This window comes from Choloepus didactylus, chromosome 5 (assembly GCF_015220235.1).
Source record: "Choloepus didactylus isolate mChoDid1 chromosome 5, mChoDid1.pri, whole genome shotgun sequence".
Lineage (NCBI taxonomy): Eukaryota > Metazoa > Chordata > Mammalia > Pilosa > Megalonychidae > Choloepus > Choloepus didactylus.
Genome location: NC_051311.1, coordinates 76773874 through 76797213, shown reverse-complemented (window position 1 = coordinate 76797213; position 23340 = coordinate 76773874). Strand labels below are relative to the sequence as shown.

At 36.4% G+C, this 23340-nt stretch overlaps 2 protein-coding genes across 10 annotated transcripts in view; one reads left to right on the top strand and one right to left on the bottom strand.

Moving 5' to 3' along the window:
• ST7 (suppression of tumorigenicity 7) overlaps window positions 1-23340 on the top strand; it is a 366579-nt gene that overhangs the window by 123061 nt on the left and 220178 nt on the right. The window lies entirely within an intron of this gene.
• On the bottom strand, window positions 12150-15543 carry LOC119534198 (zinc finger protein 596-like). Of its 2 annotated transcripts, none has more exons than XM_037836320.1 (2): window positions 15225-15543; window positions 12150-14792 (listed from the first exon to the last, which is right to left on the bottom strand). In XM_037836320.1, exons 1-2 carry the CDS (start codon window positions 15453-15455, stop codon window positions 13509-13511), a joined length of 1515 nt encoding a protein of 504 aa, XP_037692248.1. In that variant the 5' UTR covers window positions 15456-15543; the 3' UTR covers window positions 12150-13508. The 2 variants fall into 2 exon arrangements, with proteins under 2 accessions (XP_037692248.1, XP_037692249.1); XM_037836321.1 differs by having other exon boundaries at window positions 12150-14811; window positions 15225-15403.

Sequence of the window (23340 nt, the reverse complement as noted above, 5' to 3'; positions counted from 1 at the left end):
CTAGCTGACAAGAGTGGGACAGTATATTGAAACTTTCTGTTTGATTCCGTTACACAAATATTTGTTGAACATAGAGGAATAGCATGTGATGCTCGAGGTAAGATAACAAATAGCTTTCAAGAAATTTAAAGTTCAGTCAAGCATGAGGGTATGACAGTGGGAGGAGAACAAAGAGGGTAATATTAAAACTATGTTTCACCTTTAGTTAAGGCAACATAGATAAGATTTTTTTTTTTTTTGACACAGTGCTCATGAATCAAATAAAAATGACTTTCATTTGAATTGGCATTGTGTGATATGCAGAATATGACAAAGGAAACCATTTTTTCTTTAATTTACATGTAATAAAATCTCCATTTTAACTGTTCAGTTTGATGAATTTGACACATTTGTGCATAAATGCAGCCATCACTGCAATCAAGATATAGAACTTTTTCATCACCCCAAAATGTTCCCTTGTGCCCCTTTCCTGTCAATCACCCATATCCAGACAGTGGTCTCTGTCACTATAGATTAGTTTTGTGTATTTCAGAATTTCATATAAATGGAATCATACAATATGTTTTCCTTTGTGTTTGGTTTCTTTATCTTGGTATAATGTTTTTGAGATTCATTCATGCTATTGTGGTTATTGGTAGTTCATTCTTTTTTGTTGCTGAGTAGTATTCCATTGCAGAAATAATATAATTGTCTTATCCATTTATTCATTGATGCTGAGTTGTATCCTGTTTTGGGTTCTTATGAATAAAACTGCTGTAAACATGCACGTGTAGTTCTTTATGTAGATATATGTTTTTGTTTCAAATATCTAGCAGTGCAATTGTTGAGGAATTGCTAAATCATTTTCCAAAGTGGTTAGCCCATTTTACATTCCCACCAGGAATTTATGAGAGTTTCAGTTGCTTCGCATCCTTGTCAACACTTGATATTGTCAGTCTTTTTAATTTTTGCTAAGTTAATGGGGGATAATGGTATCTTGTGATTTTAATTTGCAGTTCCCTAATGCTTAAAAATATTGAATATCTTTTCAGGTGTTTGTTGGCCATTGGTATATCTTCTTTGGTGAAGTGTCTCTTCACATACTTTGCCCATCCTAAAAATGGATTATCTTGTTATAATTGAGTTTTGAGTGTTTTTTATGTATTCTTGTACAAGTCCTTTATCAAATACATGTATTGAAAGTGTTTTCTTATAGTTTGTAGCTTTTATTTTTATTTTCTTCATGGTGTTAAGTTTTAAATTTTGATGAATTCCAGTTTATCAATTTCTTGTGTCTTATGTAAGAAATTTTTGTCTACCCCAGGGTCAAGAAGATTCTCCTCCTATATTTTCTTCTAGATATTTTATATGTCTAACTTCTTTGTATAAGTCTATGATCCATTTTGAGGAAATTTTTATGAATAGTGTGAGGTGAGGGTGGAGGTTCATTTTTTCATCAAAAAAATATTTGGTTGTTTCAGGACCATTTCTTGAAAAGACGATTCTTTCCCCATTGAATTTACCCTCTATTCTTGATTTCTCTGTTTTATTCAAGTGATCTGTATGTTCATCCTTAGGCCAGTCTCATAGTTTTGATTGCTGTAACTTTATAATAAGTCTTGAATCAGACCTCCAGCCAAGTTATTTTTCATAATTTTTTTGGCTATACTAGATCCTTTCATTTCCAAATATATTTTAAAGTTTGCTTGTCAATTTCTACAACAATGTCTGCTGGTATTATTGAGAATTATCTTCAGACTAGAGAGCAATTTCAGAAGACTTGACACTAAAAGTATTGAGTTTTCCAATTTATGAACATGCAATAGCTCACCATTTATTTAGGTCTTCTTAAATTTCTCCAAGTGATGGTGAAAGCTTTTGTGAATTAAAAGAATAGTTTGGATTTTTTTAATGATAAAAGAATACTTATTTGGAATGGGTATAAATTATTTTTTCTCATCCACCTACTATTATGTTTCTAGGGAATGTATAGTGAAATGTAAAGTGGGGTGTTAGTAAAACCTTAATTTGAATTTGGTTGAAGGGCTTGTTTGAAGTTGTGAAAAGTCTGAAATAGCATGAAAAATGAGAAGCTACTAAACAAATGTTGCATAAAGGAGTCTTCTGAGGTTATATTTTAACAAATAGATGGTTTGCACCAAGAATACTTAAAATTATGTTCATATAAATGCTACTTTTATGGCTCTTAAAACAATTGTTCTCTCTACATGGTGAGCTACTTCTTTCTCCATTTTATATTATATTTTAGGAAATGACTTTATTGTATTTTAAAACTAAACTTCACTTCTTCCTTAAATGTTCACATTTCTTTAATTAAAAGGGTCTAAATAATGAGTTTTTTAAGTTCAGAAACAAAGTCCTCCTTATGAGACTTTTTCTGTGGTTCTGTTGGATTACAAGCCTTTTTGAGGATCTGAAAAATCTGTGGCTCTTCATAATTTTAAGAGATTTGAAGTAATACCTCTCTCTAAAATAGATTTGGGATGACATTTGTCACCTTTAAAAATTAAATTAATTTAGAATTTACTTTTTAGAAACTTTTCTATTTTTTTAATATTACTTTAAATAATTTTCAAAATTCTCAGATTTAATAAAGCCAGACTGGACAGATTGGATCATTTGAAATAACACATTAGGTATATGCATTGTCAGTATGTATCCTTAAACATATATGTAATGTCTGAAGTAATATAAAATGTCCCCATCCTTTTTGGGGGCAGGTGGGGGAGTTACGATACAATAGTTCTGTGTAAAACCCTACTTGACTAAGGCAGTCTTTTGAATGTTGTGGGGTGAATATATTTTGATAGAGAATGAGTTCAGTTGTTTTTGTTTTTTGAGTTGGTCTCAGGGAGCCCTGCTTTGTAAGTTAATTTTAGAATATAGTACAATGCTTAAGAACTCAGCCTTTGAGTCAGGTAGACAAAGGGACTAGGCTTGCTTTGTTCTTTGGGCATCTTATCTCTTATTTCAGTTTTTTCTTTCTGTAAAATGGGTATTATAGTTAACTTCATGGGGTTGTTGTGATGCTTAAATGAAATAAGTAGAATGGCAAGCCCTAAGTAGCACATCATAAGCAGTCAACAGTTTAATTATTTTTTAAAGTTTTCCATTCTAGTAATACCTTAAGGGCAGTAAATAAATGCACTGTTTATATTTGATATAGAATAGGGCATAAGTGAAGATAGAAACAACAACATTGAGTGTACACAAATGTGAAGGAAAGAATGATAAAAAAAAATATTTTACATGGAAAAAGTTGTTTCTCATTGTAGAACTCAAAATTTTGATCCCTGCCATCTAGCAGCATGCATTCTAAGGGGACAAGATGAATGAAACTGTAATTCATACATATATACTTTATATCAATATTGGTCTGTTTATATGTCTGTATACATATAACAGTCCTTTTGCTTCTCTTTACACCCTCAGACTCCTCACTTCTGGTATTGTTCTCTTGGGTCCCTGTAATAGTCAGGTTAATTTCTGTCCCTAGCTTTCTTTCCCCCTTACCTGGATACATTCTATAGGTGAATTTTCTTTCTTTTTTTATTGAGGTATAACTAATATAAAATAAAATGAACAAATACTGTTTAGTTTGATGAGCTTTGGTAATTGTACACATCCCTGTAACCACAACCCAAAAGAAGAAACAAAATATTTCTTACTTCAGAAAGTTCACTCCCTCCCCTTCCAAACAATTCCCCTCCCCAGGGTTTTGCCTGGAACTTAATATATCTAGAATTACATAGTGTATATTATTTTGAGTTAGCTAGCTTGTTAATCATGTTCTTGGTCAAAACACTCTTAATGGCTCTTCATTGCTCTTTTTTCTCAACATCTTACTGTTTGCCTGACAATTATTTTCTACCATTTTTATGATTAATTTATCTCAGTCTTCATTTTTAAACTGCATTTCTTGTAGATAGAAAATCATTAGTTCTGATGATCTGCCTTTTCATTATGTTTGCACTGTTTTCATTTAATGTAATTTTTGATGTATTTGAGTTTGACTGCTATTTTTACCTTTGTTTTCTATCTGTTTCTCTTTATGTTGGCATTTTGCTTTTCTTCTTTTTAAAAAGAAATTTGTGACATATTCCCCCAGCATGGTCTGAGGAGTTCCCTCAGGGAAAGCTTTATATAAATGTTATGTCACCAATTAAGGTAATCATTTTCTTCTTCTTCTTCTTCTTTTTTTTTTTTTTTTTTGTTTGTTTTTTATTAGAGAAATTGTAGCTTTACAAAAATCTTCATTGCTTTTTTTTTTTTATCATCATTTTATTGAGATATATTCACATACCACGCAGTCATACAAAACAAATTGTACTTTCGATTGTTTACAGTACCATTACATAGTTGTACATTCATCACCTAAATCAATCCCTGACACCTTCATTAGCACACACACAAAAATAACAAGAATAATAATTAGAGTGAAAAAGAGCAATTGAAGTAAAAAAGAACACTAGGTACCTTTGTCTGTTTGTTTGCTTCCCCTACTTTTCTACACATCGATCCATAAACTAGACAAAGTGGAGTTTGGTCCTTATGGCATTCCCAATCCCACTGTCACCCCTCATAAGCTACATTTTTATACAACTGTCTTCGAGATTCATGGGTTCTGGGTTGTAGTTTAATAGTTTCAGGTATCCACCAACAGCTACCCCAATTCTTTAGAACCTAAAAAAGGTTGTCTAAAGTGTGCGTAAGAGTGCCCACCAGAGTGATCTCTCGGCTCGTTTTGGAATCTCTCTGCCACTGAAGCTTATTTCATTTCCTTTCACATCCCCCTTTTGGTCAAGAAGATGTTCTCCATCCCACGATGCCGGGTCTACATTCCTCCCCGGGAGTCATATTCCACGTTGCCAGGGAGATTCACTTCCCTGGGTGTCTGATCCCACGTAGGGGGGAGGGCAGTGATTTCACCTTTCAAGTTGGCTTAGCCAGAGAGAGAGGGCCACATCTGAGCAACAAAGAGGCATTCAGGAGGAGACTCTTAGGCACAAATACAGGGAGGCCTAGCCTCTCCTTTGCAGCAACCGTCTTCCCAAGGGTAAAACTTATGGTTGAGGGCTCAACCCATCAAACCACCAGTCCCCTATGTCTGTGGTCATGTTAGCAACCATGGAGGTGGGGTAGGCGAATACCCCTGCATTCTCCACAGGCTCCTCAAGGGGGCACTACATCGTTTTTTTTTTTTTTTTTTTTTTTTCCTTGTTTGTCTTTTTTCTTTTTTTTTTTTTTTTAACTTTCCCTTCTTTTTTCAAATCAACTGTATGAAAAAAAAAGTTAAAAAGAAAACAAACATACAATAAAAGAACATTTCAAAGAGACCATAACAAGGGAGTAAGAAAAAGACAACTAACCTAAGATAACTGCTTAACTTCCAACATGTTCCTACTTTACCCCAAGAAAGTTACATACTATAGCAACATTTCAGTGAACTTGTTCCTACTACATCCATCAGAAATTAACAGACCATAGTCATTTCTGGGCATCCCCAGAACGTTAAGTAGCTTATCTGTTGTTCTTGAATTATTGTTCCCCCTTCCTTAATTGCTCTCTACTGCTAGTTCCCCTACATTCTACATTATAAACCATTTGTTTTACATTTTTCAAAGTTCACATTAGTGGTAGCATATAATATTTCTCTTTTTGTGCCTGGCTTATTTCGCTCAGCATTATGTCTTCAAGGTTCATCCATGTTGTCATATGTTTCACCAGATCGTTCCTTCTTACTGCCGCGTAGTATTCCATCGTGTGTATATACCACATTTTATTTATCCACTCATCTGTTGATGGACATTTGGGTTGTTTCCATCTCTTGGCAATTGTGAATAATGCTGCTATGAACATTGGCGTGCAGATATCTGTTCGTGTCACTGCTTTCCGATCTTCCGGGTATATCCCGAGAAGTGCAATCGCTGGATCGAATGGTAGCTCTATCTCTAGTTTTCTAAGGAACTGCCAGACTGACTTCCAGAGTGGCTGAACCATTATACAGTCCCACCAACAATGAATAAGAGTTCCAATTTCTCCACATCCCCTCCAGCATTTGTAGTTTCCTGTTTGTTTAATGGCAGCCATTCTAACCGGTGTTAGATGGTATCTCATTGTGGTCTTAATTTGCATCTCTCTAATAGCTAGTGAAGCTGAACATTTTTTCATGTGTTTCTTGGCCATTTGTATTTCCTCTTCAGAGAACTGTCTTTTCATATCTTTTGCCCATTTTATAATTGGGCTGTCTGTACTATTGTCATTGAGTTGTAGGATTTCTTTGTATATGCAAGATATCAGTCTTTTGTCAGATACATGGTTTCCAAAAATTTTTTCCCATTGAGTTGGCTGCCTCTTTACCTTTTTGAGAAATTCCTTTGAGGTGCAGAAACTTCTAAGCTTGAGGAGTTCCCATTTATCTATTTTCTCTTTTGTTGCTTGTGCTTTGGGTGTAAAGTCTAGGAAGTGGCCTCCTAATACAAGGTCTTGAAGATGTTTTCCTACATTATCTTCTAGGAGTTTAATGGTACTTTCTTTTATATTGAGATCTTTGGTCCATTTTGAGTTAATTTTTGTGTAGGGGGTGAGGTAGGGGTCCTCTTTCATTCTTTTGGATATGGATATCCAACTCTCCCAGCCCCATTTGTTGAAAAGACCATTATGGCTCAGTTCGGTGACTTTGGGGGCCTTATCAAAGATCAGTCGGCCATAGATCTGGGGGTCTATCTCTGAATTCTCAATTCGATTCCATTGATCTATATGTCTATCTTTGTGCCAGTACCATGCTGTTTTGGCAACTGTGGCTTTATAATAAGCTTCAAAGTCAGGGAGTGTAAGTCCTCCCACTTCGTTTTTCTTTTTTAAAGTGTCTTTAGCAATTCGAGGCATCTTCCCTTTCCAAATAAATTTGATAACTAGCTTTTCCAAGTCTGCAAAGTAGGTTGTTGGAATTTTGATTGGGATTGCATTGAATCTGTATATGAGTTTGGGTAGAATTGACATCTTAATGACATTTAGCCTTCCTATCCATGAACATGGAATATTTTTCCATCTTTTAAGGTCCCCTTCTATTTCTTTTAGTAGAGTTATGTAGTTTTCTTTGTATAGGTCTTTTACATCTTTGGTTAAGTTTATTCCTAGGTACTTGATTTTTTTAGTTGCTATTGAAAATGGTATCTTTTTCTTGAGTGTCTCTTCAGTTTGTTCATTTCTAGCATATAGAAACATTACTGACTTATGTGCATTAATCTTGTATCCCGCTACTTTGCTAAATTTGTTTATTAGCTCTAGTAGGTGTATCGTTGATTTCTCAGGGTTTTCTAGATATAAGATCATATCATCTGCAAACAATGACAGTTTTACTTCTTCTTTTCCAATTTGGATGCCTTTTATTTCTTTGTCTTGCCGGATTGCCCTGGCTAGCACTTCCAGCACAATGTTGAATAACAGTGGTGACAGCGGGCATCCTTGTCTTGTTCCTGATCTTAGAGGGAAGGCTTTCAGTCTCTCACCATTGAGTACTATGCTGGCTGTGGGTTTTTCATATATGCTCTTTATCATGTTGAGGAAGTTTCCTTCAATTCCTACCTTTTGAAGTGTTTTTATCAAAAACGGATGTTGGATTTTGTCAAATGCTTTTTCAGCATCTATTGAGATGATCAATTGATTTTTCCCTTTCGAGTTTTTAATGTGTTGTAATACATTGATTGTTTTTCTTATGTTGAACCATCCTTGCATGCCTGGAATGAACCCCACTTGGTCATGGTGTATGATTTTTTTAATGTGTCTTTGGATTCGATTTGCAAGTATTTTGTTGAGGATTTTTGCATCTATATTCATTAGGGAGATTGGCCGGTAGTTTTCCTTTTTTGTAGCATCTTTGCCTGGTTTTGGTATTAGATTGATGTTAGCTTCATAAAATGAGTTAGGTAGTGTTCCATTTTTTTCAATGTTTTGAAAGAGTTTGAGTAAGATTGGTGTCAGTTCTTTCTGGAAAGTTTGGTAGAATTCCCCTGTGAAGCCATCTGGCCCTGGGCATTTATTTGTGGGAAGATTTTTGATGACTGATTGGATCTCTTTGCTTGTGATGGGTTGGTTGAGGTCTTCTATTTCTTCTCTGTTCAGTCTAGGTTGTTCATATGTTTCCAGGAAATTGTCCATTTCTTCTACATTATCCAGTTTGTTGCCATACAGTTGTTCATAATATCCTCTTATAATTTTTTTAATTTCTTCAGGATCTGCAGTTACGTCACCTTTTTCATTCATTATTTTGTTTATATGGGTCTTCTCTCTTTTTGATTTTGTCAGTCTAGCTAGGGGCTTGTCAATCTTGTTGATCTTCTCAAAGAACCAACTTTTGGTGATATTTATCCTTTCTATTGTTTTTTTGTTCTCTATGTCATTTATTTCTGCTTTAATCCTTGTTATTTCTTTTCTTCTACTTGGTTTAGGATTGGTTTGCTGTTCATTTTCTAGCTTCTTCAGTTGATCCATTAGTTCTTTGATTTTGGCTCTTTCTTCCTTTTTAATATATGCGTTTGGTGCTATAAATTTCCCCCTTAGCACTGCTTTTGCTGCATCCCATAGGTTTTGGTATGTTGTGTTCTCATTTTCATTCATCTCTATATATTTAGCAATTTCTCTTGCTATTTCTTCTTTAACCCACTGATTGTTTAGGAGTGTGTTGTTTAACCTCCAGGTATTTGTGAATTTTCTAAGTCTCTGATGGTTATTGACTTCTAATTGTATTCCATTGTGGTCAGAGAATGTGCTTTGAATAATTTCAATCTTTTTAAATTTATCGAGGCTTGTTTTATGTCCCAGCATATGATCTATTCTGGAGAAAGTTCCGTGAGCACTAGAAAAGTATGTGTATCCTGGTGATTTGGGATGTAATGTCCTGTAGATGTCTGTTAAATCTAATTCATTTATCAGATTGTTTAGGTTTTCAATTTCCTTATTGGTCTTCTGTCTGGTTGATCTATCTATAGGAGAGAGTGATGTGTTGAAGTCTCCCACAATTATTGTGGAAACATCAATTGCTTCCTTTAGTTTTGCCAATGTTTCTCTCATGTATTTTGTGGCACCTTGATTGGGTGCATAGACATTTACGATTGTTATTTCTTCTTGCTGAATTGCCCCTTTTATTAGTATGTAGTGGCCTTCTTTGTCTCTCAAAACATCCCTGCATTTGAAGTCTATTTTATCTGAGATTAATATTGCTACACCTGCTTTCTTTTGGCTGTAGCTTGCATGAAATATTTTTTTCCATCCTTTCACTTTCAGTTTCTTTGTGTCCCTGTGTCTAAGATGAGTCTCTTGTATGCAACATATTGATGGTTCATTTTTTTTGATCCATTCTGCGAATCTATATCTTTTAATTGGGGAGTTTAATCCATTTACATTCAACGTTAAAACCGTGAAGGCATTTCTTGAATCGGCCATCTTATCCTTTGGATTATGTTTGCCATATTTTTCCCTCTCTCTATTAATATCCTTTATTTTACCCATACCGAATCTCTTTAGTACTGAACCTTTCTCCAAGTCTCTCTGTCCTGTCTTTGTTTCTCTGTCTGTAGGGCTCCCTTTAGTATCTCCAGTAGGGCAGGTCTCTTGTTAGCAAATTCTCTCAGCATTTCCTTGTCTGTGAAAAATTTAAGCTCTCCCTCAAATTTGAAGGAGAGCTTTGCTGGATAAAGTATTCTTGGCTGGAAATTCCTCTCACTCAGAATTTTAAATATATCGTGCCACTGCCTTCTCGCCTCCATGGTGGCTGCTGAGTAGTCACTACTTAGTCTTATGCTGTTTCCTTTGTATGTGGTGAATTGCTTTTCTCTTGCTGCTTTCAGAACTTGCTCCTTCTCTTCTATGTTTGACAGTGTGATCAGTATATGTCTCGGAGTGGGTTTTTTTGGATTTATTCTATTTGGAGTTCACTGAGCATTTATGATTTGTGTATTTATGTTGTTTAGAAGATTTGGGAAGTTTTCCCCAACAATTTCTTTGAATACTCTTCCTAGACCTTTACCCTTTTCTTCCCCTTCTGGGACACCAATGAGTCTTATATTCGGACGTTTCATATTATCTATCATATCCCTGAGGTCCATTTCGAGTTTTTCAATTTTTTTCCCCATTCTTTCTTTTATGTTTTCATTTTCCATTCTGTCATCTTCCAGGTCACTGATTCGTTGTTCAACTTCCTCTAGTCTTGTACTATGAGTGTCCAGAATCTTTTTAATTTGGTCAACAGTTTCTTTAATTTCCATAAGATCATCCATTTTTTTATTTAGTCTTGCAATGTCTTCTTTATGCTCTTCTAGGGTCTTCTTGATTTCCTTCATATCCCGTACTAGGGTCTCATTGTTCATCTTTAGTTCTTTGAGTAGCTGCTCTAGGTGTGTCTCTTCTGGTCTTTTGATTTGGGTGCTTGGGCTTGGGTTATCCATATCGTCTGGTTTTTTCATATGCTTTATAATTTTCTGTTGTTTTTGGCCTCGTGGCATTTGCTGACCTTGATAGGGTTCTTTTAGGGTTTGTAGACCAGTTGAAGTCCTTATCTCTAATTTATCAGATCTACAGCTTCGTGGAGTACACTTTCTCTAACTAACCAGCAGGTGGCGTCCACGAGCCACCTGTTCTCCACAAGCCAGATCTCCCCTGCTTAGCCTTTTTGGTGAGTGGGGGAGTGAGTCTTGTGGGGCCCAATTGGTGTCCCAAGCTTGCGTGTGTAGTTGGTGTTGCCTGCCCTGTATGTGGGGCGTGTTTCTGGGCAGTCGGGGAGGGGGGGTGGCCCTAACAATCAAATCTCCCTGATGATCCTAGAGTTTTAAAGCTACTGCAATAGTCTAATCCTTCAGTTCAGTCCTGCCACAGTTTGTCTCTGCCACTGACCCACAAGTCTTTGGTATTGGCGTATGGCTCCTGAGACTTGCAAGTGGGCCCCTCTTCCAGGCTGTGCACCCCGGGTCCTCTGTTGAGGGATGACTGTGCTATGTCACAGCTGAGTGCCGTCCCCCCAGGGCAGTTATTGGCTGCTGGGCTGTGTTGGGAGGCTCCCAGTCTGCTCAAATGATGGCTGAATGGGGCTCTGTTAATTCACACTGCTCCCCCTTCCCAGCTCTGGGACATTCAGCTGAGGTTGCAGGGAAGGCTAATGTCCACGCCCAGTTTTGTGGTGTGTGCCTGTTATTTGAAGCACTTCCGTCACACTGGGTTGTCTGGGGCAGCTCTGGGCTATGGGGCTGGCGATGGGCAGGAGTGTTTCCTGTCCACCAGGATGGTGGCTGTGAGCGGACACCCCCCTTTTCTTGGGAAGTTGTGTTGTTTAGTGAATTTTCTCAGCCACTGGATTATTGCCTTTTGTCTCAGAGCTCTCTTAGTTCTGCTCTTGACTTGACGTGCCCAAATTTCAATTCTTTGAAGCTTTCTGTATTGAGCTTCTTAGAGTAATTGTTTTAGAAAAAGCAAAAAGGATTTAAAAAAAAAAAAAAAACAAAACGGCCCTCCTCAGAGATCTAATGGGTTATTGAAATGCTAATAGACAAAGCAACCAGGGCCATTAAGGAAAGGTGCCCAGGGCAGAGAGATCAGCCTTGCTTCGGGATTTGCAAATGCGCCTCAAGGCCTGATCTCTGCCCTTCCCCTTTCTGTGTTCACCAGAACTCCAAAAATCCTCTGCTTTTATTTTGGAGTTTTTCGTGTTGTTTTTTTTCTATGCCTGTCTCCTCTCTGCTGGGCTGGCTGCTCTCAGAGTCTCTGGTGTCTGGCCTCAGTCTATCTATGGTTGGAGTTTGAATCAGTAGAATGAGTTTCCGGTAAGAGCAGCCACTGCAATTCTCCCTTCTCCTTCCTGGAGCTGACAGCCCCTCCTCCCCTGGGACTGAGCCTGGCAGGGAGGGGCGCGGGTCCCCTGGCCGCAAAAACTTACAGATTTCGCTGATCTCAGCAGTTCCACGTTTTCATGAGTGTTGTATGAAGTATGCCCAAAGACAGATTGCTCTGTGGTGTCCAGTCCACGCAGTTCCTGGCTTTTTACCTACTTTCCTGGAGGAGTAACTAAAACATACAGCTCACCAGTCTGCCATCTTGCCCCGCCTCTTTCATTGCTTTTTTTTTTTTTTTTTTTTTTTTTTTTTTTTTTTTGAGTTGTAAACTGTTTTTATTTATCAATGTTTGCATTCATCCTTGCCATGAACATATATATTGTAATACCAAGACAATAGTAAAGAGTAATAATGCTGTGTTCCAGATTTTTGAGTTATCATTCCAAGTTACTTTCTGATTGATTCAAATCTTTGTGACTGGAACTGCTTAAAAAGAAAATTAGAATATGGCAAACATTAGATTTTCAGCAACAATATTTGTTGCTTATATATATATACAAGAACTGATCAATGAATTAACCTCACTTCACAATACTTTTTACAAATTCAAAACTCAGTATACCCATTTCACTTCACAATTTGTACTGTTATCCTACATAATATCAACAGTAAGTCTTGTTCAAAACCTTGAGTTTCTGCTCAATTTTGTTCTAATGGGCAACTTAAAGTATTTCATTTTCCACTATGAATTATCTGATGTGAAATCAAGTTGCAGATGTTTCCAAATGGATTTTAGGATTTTTCTTTCCTCTGCATATGAAAATTAATGCTAAAGTAATGAGCAATCACTGATTTCATGCCTGCATTCATGAGACTGAGAAGAGATTTATAAAGTGTGAATTCTCAATTGCCCTACAAGTGTGGGTATACAATTAAAGAATTTTGTGATTTTTCATGAATAACATCTCCAGCATGAAGTGCCTGGAAATTCCTCAAGAAGCTCCTTCATTTGGTAAAGATTTGTCTATCAATAGGAGCTGAGGATGAAGACTCTCCAACTTTCATTAAATGTATAACATGAGTTCTCTAAAATTGTATATCATCAGACCTTCTTACTAAATTCTTTGCCATGAAGGTGACATGATGTTGATTCCCTCCAATATGAACTGGCTTACACTGATGTAGAAAGAATTATTTAAAACTCTATCAGACTGATTACAAATGGTGTTTCCTCAGTGTATGAGTTGTCTTGTATGTTTAAAGGATAACTCAAGGGCTGAAATCCCTTCAATATTCAAATCATTTATGGTATGTGTTCTCTCACATAATCTAATAAATGAACATTGGCTGAAGCCTTTCACATATAACACTCATAAGGTTTCACTCAATTCAAATTCTATCATGTTGTCTAAGTTTACAAAAATAAACTAAGTTTCCCATGTAGATAATATTCTTATGGTATCTTTCCCCTGGACATTTTGTCATGTTTTCTAAAACCAGAAGTGTGGGTGAAGGCTTTCCAACATTGATGAGATTCACAAGGTTTCTCTTTAGTGGCAGTTCTCTCATGTTGTCTCAGATGAACATATTGAGACAGCTTTCCCATACAGAAGACATTCATAGTGTTTCTCTTACATGTGAGTGTTATCATGTACTCTAAGTCTAGAATAACAGGTGAAGGCCTTCTCACATAGATGACATACATAAGGTTTCTCTCCAGTGGGTTCTCTCATGTTTTCTAAGGGAAGAACAGTGAGCGAAGACTTTCCCACATAGATGGCATTCATATGGTTTCTCTCCAGTGTGAGTTCTCTCATGTCGTCTCAGGTGACTATATAGAGTGAAGGCTTTCCCACATTGAAGACATCCATATGGTTTCTCACCAGTGTGTGTTCTCTCATGTCGTCTCAGGTAACTATATAGAGTGAAGGCTTTCCCACATTGAAGACATCCATATGGTTTCTCACCAGTGTGAGTTCTCTCATGTCGTTTCAGGGAAGAGAGATAAGTAAAGTCTTTCCCACACAGAAGACAATCATGTTTTTTTCCAGTGTGAATTCTCTCATGAACTCTAAGGTAACAACACTGAGAGAAGGTTTTCCCACAAAGATGGCATTTATATGGTTTCTTTGCAGTATGAGATGTCTCATGTTTTCTCAAGCTAGAGAAACGATTGAAGGCTTTCCCACATAGATGACATTCATAAGGTTTCTCTCCAGTGTGTATTCTCTCATGTTGTCTCAAGTTAGATAAATAACTGTAGGCTTTCCCACAAAGATGGCATTTATATGGTTTCTTTCCAGTATGAGATGTCTCATGTTTTCTCAAGCTAGAGAAACGATTGAAGGCTTTCCCACATAGATGACATTCATAAGGTTTCTCTCCAGTGTGTATTCTCTCATGTTGTCTCAAGTTAGATAAATGACTGAAAGCTTTCTCACATACATGGCATTCATAAGGCTTCTCTCCAGTGTGAGTTCTGTCATGATCTCTAAGGGCAGAACATCGAGTGAAGACTTTCCCACAGAGATGACATTCATAGGGTTTCTTTCCAATGTGAGTTCTCTCATGTTGTCTCAAGGTAGAGAAAAGAGTTAAGGCTTTTTCATGTAGGTGACATTCATAAGGATTCTCTCCAGTATTAGGTCTCTCATGTACTCTGATGCCAGAATTATGAGAGGAGGCTTTCTCACACAGATGATATTCACAGGGTTTCTCTCCAATGTAAGTTTCATTGTAATGTGTAAGGACAGAGCTTTCAACAAAGGATTTACCAATTAGAAGACATTCATATGATTTACTTCTACTGTGAAAATGCTTTTGTTGATTAAAAGATAACTGATCATTGAGGGGTTTTCCAAATAGATTGCTGAAGTAGGATTTCTCTCTCTTGTGATTTAATACAGGTTGAGTAAAGTCTTCTGGCAATTCACTACACATTCCATTCTCTTGAGTATTAAAATTTGGCTTCTGGGAAGTAGATGAGAAACTATAAAAGGTTTGTTCATAAAAATCAATTCATACACTTAGGAATTCTAGAATAATCATTCAGTGCCAGTCTCCAATTAATATCTTTCCTATATTAGTTACATACCATGTTATTCTCCTGCATGCAGAGATCTTCTCTTCTGTATCATCTAAACTGCACTCTTGATCAGTTTTGAAGACATTATAATGTTTCAAATATTTGGTATATGAGCCATGATTATACAATTATATTTTTATTAAAATGCAGGTTATCCTTTTTTATTGAAATTAATTTTCCCTAAATTCAAACTATCACAGACTTTTCTGGATTAGCACATAAACCAACCTACAGTTAAGTGATTGCATTGAATTACTAATTTATTCCACTTCCATGTATACATTTAGAAGACCAGGGCTCACCACCATGATGCTTACCAATGCTGTGATTGTAAATGTGTCTTTCCTGCAGACATGTTGCATGGAGAGCATTCCTTGTTTTTTAAAGCCAACTTCACTGCCCACTGAAAGCAGATGACTGATATTCTCCACCATCACATCTCTAAACAGCATTTTCTGGAATGCATCCAGCAGAGCCCACTCTTCTGGGGTGAAGTCTATAACTACATCTTTCAAGTTCACTAACTCTTGGTGCTGGATTTGAATCATGTTGCAGGGGATCCCACCAGTGCAATGTGCAAGTGACCCAAGTATACCCAGAGCCCTGGGAGCCTCCTCCGTGGGTTCCGCGCGAGTGAAGCGCCTTTCATTGCTTTTTTAAGTAAATATAACTCTTAAAAAATTTCAAAGCTAGTCCTCATATGGTCCCAACTTTTCTTTCTAGGCTTATCTCCCACTACTCCTCTGTATATGCTGCAGCGAAACAGAGCGTATTTACTTTTTCCAGAGAGCGTTTTCCCATGCAAGTTCCTATATTTGAATCCACACTTGCCCTCCCCCTCACCTGACAAATTTTCTTGATTTTCAAGTCTTAACCACTCTTTGAAGTTCATCTCAGGTACCAGTTACTCCATGAAAATTCCTGGTTCTCCTGATGTCATGATTCTCAATCTCTGATCACACCATCATGGTCACAGACACCTCTCTTACATTCAGAACAATGATTCAGAACAACTCCTTTTCCACCATCATTTCTCCCTCCTTCTCCTAGAACCACTGACCCCACCAAAGAGCATCCCACAGTTTTGAATACCTCATTGCACTTTATAACAGAGGGTGCATAGATATGGGTTTGTAGGTTCTGGAGTCAGACTTTGTGAGCTGAAATTCTCATTCCCGTAGCTGTGTGACAGTGGGAATATTAAGTAACTTTTCTGGGCCTCATTTTCTTCCTCCATAAAACAGGGATACCTACTAGGGGCTCAATGAATGTTACCTATTACTATTAGGTATTATATTAGTCATTTATGTCTTGTCTTATAAGTCCTCTAATTGTTTCGCATTTCCCCTAGGACTGAGGTTTGCTCACCTTAATGTCTACCAAACTAAATACAGTAATTTGTCCGTTTAATAGTTTGCTGATAAGAAAGTCTGTGATGTGTTGGGGGAGGGAGTAAATTGTTATTTAAAGATAGTGGTTCTGGGTTTTATTTTCACCTCAGCTAGCACCTGTTCTTAGTTAATCTTATCTTGCCAAGTGTCTTGTTTATTAAAATAAACAGTAATGTTGGTGTTCTTGTTTTTATTCAGGAAACTGTCTGAAAACATGAATTGAATTTGTGCTTTTTTTAATGGTCATATCTTCACTCATCCCAAGGTGAAATTTAAGTGACTCTTTCTGAATACAAATAATTATTCCCTAATTTATTATTTTAGAAGTTAGTATTTTTGTTTGTCAGATTTTCTTAATGTCATGCATATCAGTATTTTTTTTTTTTTTAAGACTTTGTGATACTTTAGTATAGATGTTGCACCATGCTTTGCATTGTTTATCTCAGCTTAAGTGGATTAGGTGAACTTTTCCCTCTAAGTAATTTGATAAACTCTTCCTGATTCTTAATTGAAATGGACAGAGTTTTAACTATTTAAAGAGGAATAATGGGGAGATAAAACACCTATGCGTTTATATTTTGGTTTGTTTCTTTTGAGTTTTATGTTATTATATATCAGAGATGTTTTTGTTCGGCTGCTTAAGTGGGAGACAGGCATCATTGCTTCCCTTTACAGTATTTATGCATATTATGAAAGACTTTTACTGTGGTGTTGTAATAAGCCTAGTTTCCCTACAAGCTTTAACTAGGCAAAGATGTTTTGTGTCTACATTTGATTCCATGCAGGATTGGAGAGCGGTATTTTTTTAAAATATAAAATACCCAAGTCCCTGATTCCTCCGGTTTTCTTCTGCCAGGGAATAGTCACCCACACACCTGACTAAAGTTCATTTGTTTCTATGTAAGAATAATAATTTAAATTGACCTTTGCCAGCCTCCTCCTTTGTTGAGGAAGTTGGAGTCTGCACAACACCAGCTGTGTGTGGTGTGTGTGGAACAATAATCCAGGGATGCAGAGTATGCTGTGCCTTAAGTTTCCTGAAATTATGCGTTGATTTCTTTTGTCAATAGAATACTTCAAATGAATGAACACACCATTTTCTATTTTTAGTCTTTTTTGGGGGTGGTGGTGCCAATGACTTCTTTATTTTTTTTTTTTTTAATGTCCCCTTACCTTACTGCCTACCTTTCTCCATATCCTTTGTTGGATCCTCCTCATCTTCCTGGCTTTAAATTGGGGGGCCCCAGAACTAAGCCTTCAAATATCTTTTCCCTCCCTCCCTAAACATCTCTATGCTGATGATCAAAATTTAGTCCTTTATACTCAACTGCCTATTTGACATTTCCGCTGGATGAATGACGTCCTTAAAAAGCAGATAATTAATTCATCTGCAAATTCAAATTTTATTCAATGCATTGAATTGGCTTAAAGTAAAATGCACATCTATATAGCAGAAATTTTAACTAATGAATGAATGTCTTGATTTCATAGTTGTCAGATCCTTTTTCTTTGCAGCCACCTGATTATTTAAATTTAGCTTTTGTGCTTTTTCATTTTTCATAAAGGAAATATCTTCATTGTAACCGTTGCTTTCAGCATAAGAACAATTTTCACAAACATTTTCAGGATTTTTGCTACCTGACACTTTTAAGTAGATAAAACTGCTTTTCCTTTGGCACTGAGTGTAGTCTAATTTGTAGCTTCAAAAAAGTAGAGTTAACTCGTTTTTTTTTTTTTTTTAGTGAGTGGGTGAGTGAATTCTTTATAGGATAGATGACTCTCAAAGAATTCATTAGTTCAAAATATAATAGGAATCAATAAGTATTTTCTGCCAACTAACCAAATAATTGGGAATTCTTGAGAGGCATACAAGGAAATATATGGCTTCAAGCCTATGTCATAAATCATTCTGGAGGTTTCTTAGGATATTAGTGTCTTAAGCCTGAGATACTGGTTTTTCTTTTTCTGAATTGGAGCACCTTTGTTGAGGTCTCAATCTGACAAGTAAATAGTTGCTCACAGTTTAATAAATAAATGTTTATTGTGTGTTAAGACTTGACTTTCCTGTATTTTGTTAGAACTCCTCAATCGTGATGCACTAAAATTTCTGTTTTGCTCTTCATGCAGCTGAGCCCTCTCCCTAATAGTAAATAATCCTCTGCAGGAAGTCAAATCACTGTTACACATGACGGGATGTAAACCTAGATGGTGGTGAATATTTTATTTTATCATTTGTATTGTGTGGGACCCCAAAAAGCATCATCATGTCAGGAATAGGGGATAGCATAACATACAATCATGAATCAGTGGAATTGATGAATCTGAGCAGGAAATTACTGGGTATTTTATTCATTTAGCTGACTGGACTTTTATTTTTATAGCTATTTTTAATTTTAGGTTCAAGATGATTGAATGCTGTGGTGTTTCCAAATCTCCTATTAGAGATGGTAGGAATGTATTATTTTACTCATTTTTCATGAAACTATTAAAATTATCCATTAGATGTTCAGCACATTGTGTTACACTTAAAGATTTTTTTTAGTATTGTTCTTAGGCTCCCTGAGGGCTTTTACCTCTTATTCTTAGGGCTTTTTAGCCTCTTACTCTGAATGTGGAGGAGGAAAGAGCAAATGAGAATTGATAGTAGGAGTAAGGAAGAGTACCATATTTCTAGTCTAGCGACTGAGAAAACAAGACAAAATCATATAAGCCGCCTTTTCAGAGGCCCTGTTGCTCCCAGAAAGGAAGCTTGGGTGCTCATTATCTTTCCCTGAAGCAACTATATACAATATCACATTCATTTACTTTTGAGTTTGTCTGCCCGTTTTGTATTTTGAAACAGTAGTTGCATAATGATAAAATGCCCAATTTTTGGTGAAGAAGCCCCATTGCTTGAATCTCCCATCCAACCTCAGTTTAAAATCTTTTCCTAAGGCTGGGAGGAGGCGTGATAAAGTGTCAGACTTTTTTTTTTTTTTTTTTTTAAATGCCATTGTTCAGCACTTCAGCCTAAAGGCCCGTTATATTCTTACAAAATTTGGCAGTTCATTTCATAATAAGTTTCCTCTTTCTTCTAACCAGATTTAAAAGCTGTTAGTTGGACCCAGGATCCTGGCTCTAAGAACCTTGGCAATACAAGCAGAGACAGCAGCTCTGCTCCAAACAGCTGCCCTAGAAAAGCTGCACGGGCAGCCTGAGTGATTGGCTGAGCCATGTTTTATGAGGAAACATTCCCCTTAAACACTGGTATTTTATGTTGGTGATTAGAAGAATTTGGCATTTGGGAGTAAGGTCCCATAACCTTGTATTTTTGTATGAAAATATGCAGCATTGCATTTTATGTTATGCCCTTAAGGCACAGTTGTACCACGAAAGCTTCCTGAAGAGAGCCAATTTCAAAGTAAAGAGGAAAAGATTTTATGATGCCATTTAAACTAAGCAAGGCACTCAAATGTAATGGATTGGAATAAGATAGAACACAGACAAGCCAATGGCAAAAGGACTGATCCAAAAAGGTTGACCATAGCCTCTGACCATCCATCAGCTCTTACATTGATTGGACCTGAGTTACCAGTACATGTTTTCTTTCAGAATCAAGATAATTGAGTGCTGTGATCTTTTCAAATTCTCCTATTGGAGATGGTGAGAATATATTACTTTATTTTTTCATGAAACTGTTAAAATCATCCATTATGTTACATTTGAAGATTTCTTTGTATTGTTCTTAGATTCACTGAGGGCTTTTACTGCTACCTATGATTCTGAATATGTGGGGGAAAGATCAAATGAGACTTTTGATTATATGGCAAATAGCATAATCTTGAATTTCATGAAATTATTTCTGGATAGGGCTGAATTCAATATCTGAGATTATAGTCTAGCCCATTGCTTCCCAACATTTAAGCTGTCAACTCAATGGTAAATGGATGCTTTCGGAAATAATTTACTGCAGTAGGCTTCCGGGGGACAATAGTGTAAGTCTGCATAGGAACAGGAGCTACCCTTTGGAAAATCTTCATTGAAACAGTTGTTTCAGATTATTGTGCTCAGTGTGTGGAGATGTTGAATGACTTTTTGATAAGAGCTCTCATTACTTTATGTTCTTTAGAGGGTATTGATGGGGGCACAGGGCTTAATGAAAACTGAAAATTACAACCTGAAATGATAAATACCTGAGGATAGATGCTAGACACTAAAATGATAGTTTAAGGTAACTTTTATAAAGGATAACTAAAGGTAGATTTAATGTGATAACTTTTTTAGGGGATAATTAGGGTACATCTAATGTGATAACTTTTAAAAGAATTTACCTTGGTAATGATCATCCCTAAGCTCATTGAAAAAGACTCCCAGTGTACCAACTAAAGGGGACTGCAGCAACTGGCAGGCATTTGGCAGTTCGGAGAGAGGCCTATTCATGCTTGGTTCCTACATTAACAAGCTATGTGGACCAGTTTTAGTCTTCCTTATAAATACTTATTTTGCCCTAGGGGTCAGTGATTGATACCTATTGATATTTTCATTTCTCAAGGCTAGGGTGAGAGCTATTTTTTAAAACACAAAACTATTTTAATTTTTTTTTAAGTACATCTAAAACAATGTTTTGTCTTCTTACTCTTAACACAGTAGAGTTCATTTTCATTGTAGAAATCTTAAACAATCCACATAATGAAAAAGGAAGAGAGAAGAAAAAGACGGCTTTGAGTTTTGGGGTCACACAGACCTGGGATTGAACCTTGGTTTTGCTCCTTACTAGGCAAGTGATCTTTGGCAATTTGATTCTTTCAATTGAGGACATCTCTCAGCCCATAAAGTTGTTGTAAGGGTTAAATGAGATGGTGTTTGTAAATGGCTTAGCGCAGTGCTTCACATGTAGTAAGTGTTCAGTGCATTGGTATACACATATTGAGAACTTGTATGTTAAGCAGTGTACAAAGGATTTATACTATACGTAGATATATAGATATATGTAAAAATGTGTTTGTGTGTTTGTAATCTAGTGGATATCTCTACCACTGTCTTTGAAGCAGAGTGACATGCTCAATAAATGTGAAATTTTGTAATTATTAATAATATCCCAAATCCTCCCACTTAGTAATAACTTCTTGTTAACATGTCTTAAAATGAAATAGTTTTGAGAGATTTGTGTAACAGAGTTACCATTTTGTATATACTATTTTGCAATCTGCTTTTTAAAATTTAATAGTGTTTTGTTAATATTTTGCCATCACACCAAATTTAGTAGCCACAGGGTATTGAAACATTTTAAAAATACCAATCCTTTGCTAGTAGTTATTTAGGTTTTTTTTCTGTTGTTTTGTCTTGGATTTGTATTTCTTTTGCATGTATTTTTAAATCTCTTTGTGTAAACTCAGAAGTTTTAAAGACATGGAACAATGCAGTATTATTTACTGTCTTCCTTTTATATAGGAAAAAAAGAGCTTCGTATTTTGTTTTTTTAAATGTATGTTTTTTGTGTAAATGAAAGGTGGCTGAAAATGAATCCTTCTTCTGTACATGCGCAGTTCCCAGGTGGTTGTTAGAACCTTTGGTTAGAATATGATCCTGGCTTGAGCTCAGTCTGGGCCAGCTGGTCCAGCCTTTTTAATGGTCAAACCACATTGCCAAGCCCAGCCAGCCATCTTGCAAATCTTGGACAGTAGTCTCAAGGAAAATAATCTGTCATGGGAGCTAGAAGAGCCCAAGGAGGTTCATCAATAACATGCTTGCACATGAAAAACAGATTATTATGAGATTCAGACACTGTGAATAAATATATACATATACACTATGCATGGTAAATCCACTCTATGGCGGCATACCAGTTTCTTAGGAATGATTGTAGGTAAACTTTATTTTAAATATTGAAGTGCTAGCTGGTGATCCAGTTCATTTCTTTACCAATGGGTCTGGGTGTGCCTGTTTGTCAGTATGGAGTGCCGCTAGACGTCACTTCCTCTTAGGAAACTGTCACTGGTAGGACAAGTTGCTGATATACTTAGACTTTCATATTTAAAGTCACCTATGCAGTAATATTGCCAAAAGGCTCTACAGTTAATTTTAAATTAATCTAGTGCTTTGAAGAGGCTAGTTTCATTCTATAGAATCTGATCCATGGAATATATACCTACATACCATCAGAACTTATTGTTCTCTCCCCCCCCCCTTTTTTTTTTTCGCTGTCTTCTTTCCTCGCCTTCCATTTCTGTATCTACTACACCCCTTCTATTTTCTCTGGATTGAGTCAATGATACTAAAAATAGAAGATGCTTTCTGGAATGTTCGAGGATTTCCCTGAGGAACAGCCCCTAGGGGCTGCATCTACCTTATGATGTGAAGACTGAAGATGAGCAAAAAAGCCTGGGTGATGTGTATGCATGGGTATTAGCTGCTTTCCATTTAGGGAGCTTAGAAATGTGTCATTCTGAACTGCAGGATTGAACTTTTACTGCATATTCTTTTTTTCTACTTTGAGAATGAATGTAACTTTAGTAGAGGAGCAAGCAGATGAGTTAGTTATTGCAAATTCTGCTCTTTCTGGAGTGTTGTGCTTTTCTCTTTCAGTGAAGCCTAGAGATGTTTAGGTGCCAGAGGATCCTGTTCAGTCATTAAATTTGCAACAGCTGTAAGACAGTGGTATGGATACTTTTAAAAAAAGAATTAACAGTAGCAAAGAATGAGGGTCTGCAATACAGTTGGTATTGGGAGAAATTATTTAGAAGATATTATTTGATTCGTGTTTGATTCTAACTAGAATGCTCCTCTCTTTTCCATATATTTTCCTATATGTTGTTTTTCATTGCATTATTACTTTTGACATGTATCTTCTTCCTATATATCCATTTTTATCTTCTTTTCAAAAATCACTCTTCTTATGTGTAAATGCCCCTTCTATCTGCATAAACCTGTTCCTGTTTTCCTAAAATAGCTGTATAGGCTATTTCAGCAAGGCATATTTTGCCTTAAAGAAAAAGAAGAAAGTCCTTTTTCTTAGATTGCATGCTCATACCTGTGGTAGGCAGAATAATGGCCTCCCAAAGAT